Source organism: Grampus griseus (assembly GCF_964374135.1).
Source record: "Grampus griseus genome assembly, chromosome: 1".
NCBI classification, from domain to species: domain Eukaryota; kingdom Metazoa; phylum Chordata; class Mammalia; order Artiodactyla; family Delphinidae; genus Grampus; species Grampus griseus.
This window is the reverse complement of record NC_139017.1, coordinates 78265907-78274215: the sequence shown is the minus strand read 5'-3', so window position 1 is coordinate 78274215 and position 8309 is coordinate 78265907. Positions and strand designations below refer to the sequence as shown.

Sequence of the window (8309 nt, the reverse complement as noted above, 5' to 3'; positions counted from 1 at the left end):
GTCGAAATTGAGGCTCCATATATATTGGGTGGGAAAGAAAATTGCCTTCCGTAGTGAAGGCACCCTCCACCGCCCCGCCCCGCCCCGCCCCGCCCAGATGTATTTACTGCACAAGGCAGCAATTCACACTGTGCTGGGAGATTTCTCCCGGTCTAGTTTAAGTTTACAGACTGTGGATCCCAGACAGTGGACACTGACCTCCGCGAGTCCTGTTGAGGGCAGAACCAAGAATCTTTATCACACTGTGGCCTTGAAGCTTGCTTTCTCTTCTTGTGCTTTGGAGGAATGAGAGATACAAGTTAAAAGCTCACCACTTTTTGATGAAGTGACCAGGGGTGAGCAATGAGTATGGAGTAAGAGTTCAAGGTGAAGTGGGCTGAGTCAGAGGCAACAGCACATAAAGCTCCCTCCAGTCCTGTCTTTGGGAGATAAGGAGACCAGAACCCCGCTCTCTCATCTGGCTTGCAACAATCTAACAGGTTAGAGCTTTTTCATTTTCTTTCAGCTACTCCTGGGAGGGGGTGCATGGGATTTTTGCAAAACTGGAGTAGAAGGAACACAGTGGGTTTTTATGAGCATGTAATCACTTGACATTTCTTTTAGGCTCTCTCCTGTGTCAACCTCTCATCCAAACTGCTCCCCAGGGTTTTCTGGTTCCTGGCAAGTGTTTCTCGGTGCCCAGGTTTGGCCATGGCAGGGTGGAGCTGCCTTGTGACAGGTGGAGGAGGGTTTCTGGGTCAGAGGATCGTCCATTTGTTGGTAGAGGAGAAGGAGCTGCAGGAGATCCGGGTGCTGGACAAAGTCTTCAGACCAGAAGTTCGGGAGGAATTTTCTAGTAAGTGAACTTGAGTCGTGGGTGTGTAGCTGCATTTTAAACCCTGCATAGGTGTGGGGAGGGGGTTCTTGTCTAGCAATTTAAGGAAAGTTGTAGTCAAATCAAGGCTAATCCCATGTTATCAGAAAGGAGATTACAGATGGAGTAATACCACGGTGTAATCACAGATGGTGTCAGGAGATGATTCTGGTCCTGACCCAGGATTAGAGAGGGTGGCTGTAGACCAGCCACTTCAGCCTCTGTTCTTCTCATCCAGAAAGTCATGTTTCAGTTTTCTCCCTTGTCAACAAGTCTTCAATGTTCTGATGATTTTTGACTTGTCACTTGCTATGTACCATCTGCAAAGGGCGAGCTAGTGCCATTAACCTGGAGACCCCACCAGCGGGTCCCCGCCCCTCTTGATTGCTCTGGTCTTTCTGTGGCTTCACTGAGCATCTCCAGTGAAGGTGAAATAGAAGGAAGAGAAGGTGAAGCGAGTGTGTGTGAGTGTGTGTGTGTGTGTGAGAGAGAGAGAGAGAGAAAGAGAGAATTAGAGACGGAGCAGGAGAGAGGGGAGTGCAGAAGGTGCACAGGCTTGCAGCAAGGGAGCCAGAAACCTAACAAGAGGCAGCATGAGTGCAGACACACCTCGCGTGGATTCCCCATACATCTCTTTTTATCATTCGCCTCTCTTCTCATCACCACAAGGAAGTGACTGCAGAATCTGCTGTAGTACCTCACGTCTCTCTTTCCAGATTGCTGCCCATGGTGCCAATGCAAAAGCTTGATGTATAGTGTATTTTCCAACCTGTTTTGCCCCCCAGATCCTCAAAATAACCCTGTAAGGAAGGTAGGAGAGGGGTAACACCCTTCCGGACAATGAGGAAATTGAGGTCCACAAAGGTAAAGTGACTTGCTACCCGGATTAATGGGTAGCAGAGCTTAGACTAGAACTCCAATCACACGGCCCTAGGGCTGACTCTTGGCAAAGTGAATCTTCAGTTTCTGCCATTTCCCCCTTATGCGCCCCCAAACCAATTCGCTGTCCTCCTCCCCAGCCCCAGTGGACTGGCCGTCTACATGCAGGCCCTGGCTGCCCAGAGGACCCCTCTCCCCACACAAAGCACCCCCCTCCCCAGCCCACTCTCCTGGACCTGCCCATCGCTCTGTTCTCCTTTCCTCTCCCCTGACCTCTGCAAACATCCTATTTCCTCTATCCTCTGCTTCAACAGTGTCTCTGATTTTTTTTTTTAATTCACAACTGACCAACATCAACCGTTTGTAATCCCTACATCTCAGCAATATTGGCAGTCTGACAACTTATGCCCAGAGAGGGCGATGCTCAACCTAAGAGGAACATCTCCCCAGTGTGAATACGTCATGCGCTGTCATGGGTGGGGCAGGGGCCTCTGTCAGGATAATAACAGAGACCGCTCACGGTGTTCTTTCTGTGCCAGGCACTGCGCTAAGTGTTTCACGTGTGTCAACGCATCTGTTCCTCATCGCAATCCTCTGGGATGGGTAACAGTGTCCTCCTTTCTTTAAAGATGAGAATACAAGCACAGAAGAATCCAGTCCATTCAGGCTGCTGCAACAAAATACCACAGGCTGGGTAGCTTATAATCAGAAATGTACTGCTCACAGTTCTGGAGTCTGGAAGTCCACAATCAAGGCAGGGTCAAGTCCTGGTGAGAGCTCTCTTCCAGGGTTCATAGCCTACACCTTCTCACATGGTGGAAGGGGCGAGGGATGTCTCTGGGGTCTCTTCTATAAGAACACTAATCCCATTCGTGAGGGCTCTACCCTCATGACCTAATCACCACCCAGAGATCCCCCCAACTCCTAACACCATCACATTGGCATTAGGATTTCAACAAATGGATTTGAGGGGACACAAATATGCAGACGTTGCAGAGGTTAATTAACTTGTTCAAGGTCCCCCACCTGGAAAATGGCAAAGCTGGATTTGAACCCAGGCGGTCTGGCTGCAGCGTCTGTACTCTTAATCACTAGTTTGTCTAGTAGCTTCTCTCTGGGCCTCCCTCCAATCCAGTTCACACCACGTAAGCAACTGCATATTCAGTCTATGCAAAACACTGGCCAAGTCCCACAGAGCCTTGGAGGAGGAAGCTAGGGCTCCACCGCCGAGGCATACACAGCGCCCTCTGCTGTTCTCTCTGCGGCCCTGCATACTAATGGGTAAGAGGTCTTTCTTTCCTCCCTTGGCCTTGGGCTTCAGGGCATAGCAATTCCTTTGAGCCGGTCTGCTGAAGTTAGCCTTGAAAGAGAGGCAGAGTAAGGGAGGGGCAGGGCAGACGTGGGGACACAATCAGAAAATTCCACTCTGCGGCTAATTCCTCTGCCTTTCTCTCACTTCGTGGCCTTTTTGGAGTGGAAGCATTGGGGCGGAGCTAATTTTGCAGAGGCTTAAGGAGAGCAGGCTTAAGGTTCTTCCAAGTTGTAACCCAAGGAGGAAATTCTGCAGCCCTGAATTTTTCACTCTGAATTTCTCTCTCACTGTTCTCTGCCGTCCATTGCCAATTTCATTTAAATTGACGTCCTGCAAGCAAGGCTTGAAGCCTGGGCGGGGTGAGGGGGGGGCGGGAGGCGGGGCGGGGGGCAGGCTAGAGTCTTCATTAGAAGTGTGACTTGGATGTTACCACACCCTCTCTGAGCCTCGGTTTCCTCGCCTGTAAAGTGGAAATCAGAATCTCTATCTCATGAGACAGCTGTGAAAGGAAATCAGAAAGCTGAAGGTCGTGTGCAAAATAAAAAGCACAAAATAAGTGCGGGGTATTTATCCAAACTGTATGTAGCGTGGCGTTTATGTCGTGGGCTCATCTGAGGTGATGATGTTACCAGTAGTGCACAGTAGCTCCACTTCCCGCGGGCTTCAGAGGAGCCAGAGACCCTGATGTTGTCTCTGCAACCCTTGGCTAGATGGCCGGAATGTTAGTCCCTCGGTGGCTGGCTCATTTTCAGCATTGATATCTGCTTTTGATGATATCTAATAAGAGCTCTTTCAGTTAAATCCATCCTTCGGGCCCACCCTAAATTCCTGTTAATAAGCGCCACTATCCTTCTGATCACTCAAGTGGGAAAAACTCAGGCTGCCTTTGACTCTTCCTCCCAGCCCATCACCAGTAAGAACCAGGACCTGGCAAGGTAAGGTCTGAAAGTTGAACCTTTTGTACCTCTCCCCTTCTCGTCTCCCACTCCTGGATCCCTGGTTCCAGTCTTCCCCATGTGAACTGTGGTTCAGACGGTGTAATTAATCCCTCAATCACCTTGCTTTCTCTTATATCCACTAGACTGATCCACGTTATAATACTGCAGCCAGGGTTCACTTCTTACAGCACAACTGTTTACATTTCTCCTTTAATTCCAAACCTATACTGGATTCCCCATTCCCTACCGAATTAAATGCAAATTCTCTCCTTAATGAATTTTATAAACTCCCCATGAGTCTCTTTAACAATTTTGTGTTCCAGGCACTCTTGACCCCTCACTGCTCAAACTCTCTTTTTTAGAATGAGATGGGACGGAAAGAGATGTTTGCTCTTTCCCAAGAAATGCTACACATTCTGATTTCTGTGGCCTTGTTTAATTGGTCCTTCCATGGGATGTTCACCCCTCCCCACTCCTCATTCCCCCCAATCTACCTGTCCTTAAAGACCTGGGTTACCAGGAATCTTCCAGATCCAGAAAGCCTTCCAGTGACCTGACTCCTGTTCACACAGAGCTCCAGAGCAAGATCAGGCTGACCTTGCTGGAAGGAGACATCCTGGATGAGCAGTGCCTGAAGGAAGCCTGCCAGGGTGCCTCGGTGGTCATCCACACCGCCTCTGTCATCGACGTCATGAACGCCGTTCAGCGAGAGACCATCATGAATGTCAATGTGAGAGGTACAGGATCCTGGGGAGGAGCTGAAGGGAAGTGGGCAAGTGAGGGTCAGAAGGTGGGATAAGTGAAGAGGAGGCTGGTAGACACCTGCTGGGTGGGCACCAAGTATTTTTCCTCATCACCACCAACAGAGACTCAAGGCCATCATCCTCCGTATTTCTGATGAGGAAACTAGGGCTGAGACAGGCTAAGGGACTTGTCCAAGGCCCTCTGGGGAGGAGTGAAAGGGCTAGAATTTAAACCCACGCCTGTGTGAGTCCAAAGGCCACGAAAACCCTTCTGCTGGTCCAATCAAGTGTTGACTCAGCTCCAACCTCAAATTCTTGCTATCCAACCACCTCCTATCTCCACTGGGCTGGAACCAGACCTTACAAATTCTTCCTTGGTCATCATGCTAGCTTTTCTGTGTGGCTCTAAGTTGAGGGTCACCATACAGCCAAGAACTAAGAGCTCTGTGGTATGAGGTACCCCCAAGTCAGTTAGGAGTGACGGGCCACAGCTCTGGGCTGGTTTCCTTCGGGCAGGACTTCCTGCAAAGGAAGGATAATAAGGGTAAAGAGAATGCCACCCCCCAGAAGGATTCCTCATAAGAGAACTGGCAAAGCTGGTTCACAGTGGTCTGGCAGTACAGAATTAGCCAGCACTTGTCTTCCTGTAATATTTTCTTAATAAGAATAATTTCCCATTATCCATAATACCATCTCTTCAGCTCACTACCAGATCTATTATTGAAGAGTAGCTCCTAGCCAGGTGCCCAAAGTACACCCTCTTTAGATCCTCATCCCATAAGGGCTTGGTGTCTCTTTCTGAACTGTGGCTTTCCAATTTACTTTAAATCTAGACACAGTCACTCAAGGGATTAGCTTAAATCCCTTATTAGCTTGCTGTGTAGTATCCTCCCTCTGACCCCTGGAGGCCAATCTCTCTAGGACCACAGCAACCCAGAACATCTGCCTTCCACGCCCTGCCCACCAGAGTTAGTCTACTCAGAGACTCCTTTTCTAAAGCAACTCATTGCTTTTGCATCTCCAGCCTAAAATTGCACTGTTTCAAAAAAGACCATTTCTAGTTTCAACTTAGCCACACCCCCGGTCACCCCTATATTGCCAGGAGGGTGCTAAGATTAACCAGTCTTGAGTTTTCGGCCCCCCTCTCATAATTTCTACTCTCCACGGCTCCCAACAACAGGGGATTTGAAATCCCTGAGAAGTGTTAGAGGCCTCCATTGACTAAAACTAGCATCACTGACAGGTTTAGAAAATACTTCACAATCATGGCCATTTCTCCCTCTGCAGGTAAATTAGCTCCGAATTTTCTCTGCTTCTAGATTTAATTTTTTAAAAAGGAGGCTCTCTCTCCTGAAAAGCAAATTGCACAAAGACCTTAAAAAGGATTTTTTAAAATACCACCCAAAAATGATGCTTTGCCCAGGAGATTGCTTCCTTCTTGTAAGGAAGGCGCTCTGGGTGACCTCCATGAGCTAAAATTCTACCCAGATAAAGGGATTCTGCAAGATCCTCCCATGATAGATATTACCAGCAGAGGGTGCACTCCTTTCTGCTTCGTCCTCCGGCTCGACACACAAGGCCAGTGCTAGCTCCAGAAAGCTAAGCAAAAGGAAGCTTTTTCACCCCAACTTTTCATACCTGTTGAAACAAGCCACAGCCACAATTAGCGGTGGCCTTTGTAGGAAACACACAATCAGAAACAGAGTCTGGATCTCCAGCTTCTCCCCAGAGCCCACCAATCATTTGCTCAGTGACTCAAAAAAAAGTCCTTGTGACAAGTTTTTATTGGTCTTCAAAAAAAAAAAAGGAGAAAAATACGAACAATTCAATGTGTACTTAAGAGTGTATATTACCTATATACAACTGTGTGTGTGTGTGTGTGTGTGTGTGTGTGTGATGTGAATCCTTCAGCTGTCCTCTTTTGCCTAAGAACCAGAGCTGTCCTTATTCTAAGAGTATGACCTCCTAATTTTTTAAGTTAAAATAGCCTATCTTTAATGAGGTGGTAGAGATGATAAATGATCATTTTAAAATCTCTTTACTCCGCGAAATATAAAGCGGCAACTCGTTGTCCTTTTCTGAAATTAGAAGTATGTACCCTGGTCCATGAAATCCAAAAGCCTAGAAATGCTGGATCTCCAGATTCCGAATCTTGGCCTCTTTGCATTTCTGCTTTCGTCCTGTGGCTTTGGCATAAGCTGATCTCAGCCAGAGACACACAGGAATGCACTCCTCATGTGCAATAGCCCCCTCCCTGAGGGCTAGGGGCAGACACGGTCCATGGCACGGCTGGCTCTGGACTATTTCCCGACACTGACGGTGTGCTCCCCGTGGGCAGGTACCCAGCTCCTGTTGGAGACCTGTGTCCAGGCCAGTGTGCCCGTCTTCATCCATACCAGCACCATAGAGGTGGCTGGGCCCAACTCCTACAGGGAGATCATCCAGGACGGCCACGAAGAAGAGCATCTTGAAACGGCATGGTCCTCTCCATACCCATACAGCAAAAAGCTTGCCGAGAAGGCTGTGCTGGGAGCTAATGGGTGGGCTCTTAAAAATGGCGGCACCTTGTACACTTGTGCCTTAAGGCCCATGTACATCTATGGGGAGGGGAGTCCATTACTTTTGGCCCACGTGGACAGTGCCCTGAAGAACAATGGAATCCTGTCCCATCACTGCAAGTTCTCCAGAGTCAACCCAGTCTATGTTGGCAACGTGGCCTGGGCCCACATTCTGGCCTCGAGGGCCCTGCGGGACCCCCAGAAGGCCCCAAGCATTCAAGGACAGTTCTACTACATCTCAGACGGCACACCTCACCAAAGCTATGACGACCTCAATTACACTTTGGGCAAAGAATGGGGCCTCTGCCTGGATTCCGGGATGAGCCTCCCCGTTTCTCTGAAGTATTGGCTTGCCTTCCTGCTGGAGATAGTGAGCTTCTTGCTCAGTCCAATTTACAAATATCGACCCCCCTTCAACTGCCACCTGGTAACCCTGTCAAACAGTGTGTTCACCTTCTCCTATAAGAAAGCTCAGCGAGAGCTGGGGTATGAGCCCCTCTTCACCTGGGAGGAAGCCAAGCAGAAAACCAAGGAGTGGGTCGGCTCCCTGGTGAAGCAGCACAAGGAGACCCTGAAAACAAAGACTCACTGATCTGGGGGGTGACAACGATGTGGATGTGGGTATAGTTAGGAGATGTCTGTCACGCTCTCCCCTTCCGGCTTCATACGGCAAACAACACAGACACAAGCCCGGGTCCTCCTGCTTCCGTTTTATAAGATGATCATGTTACTGTCTTCCTCCCTCCACCAGAAACCTTTCCCTGTCACTGGCCCAACGGGAAGCTTTCTGCCCTACCCTCCCTCCAGGGGACGGCCAGACAAGGTGATTTGCTGCAGCTGCTGTGCCACCGTCTCAGTTGCCGATTCTGAGCTATTCGGGCTTCTTTTAACTTAGAGTTTTGCCTGTTAGTTCCATTTCCTTTGTTAAATGCAAAAGCCTTTCTTTTCTTTTAAAAGTTCATATTCCTTCACACAGCTCAATGAACGTAATAAACGTTTTAATGACTAATCTGGAGGAAGTTGTGG

The 8309-nt window shown here is 48.9% G+C and overlaps 1 protein-coding gene across 1 annotated transcript; it reads left to right on the top strand.

Moving 5' to 3' along the window:
• Positions 1-690: 690 nt before the first annotated feature.
• On the top strand, positions 691-7875 carry LOC309826925 (3 beta-hydroxysteroid dehydrogenase/Delta 5-->4-isomerase; the record flags this gene model as incomplete). Its single annotated transcript, XM_082661395.1, has 3 exons — positions 691-835; positions 4555-4719; positions 7064-7875. 3 exons carry the CDS (start codon positions 691-693, stop codon positions 7873-7875), a joined length of 1122 nt encoding a protein of 373 aa, XP_082517521.1.
• Positions 7876-8309: the final 434 nt, after the last annotated feature.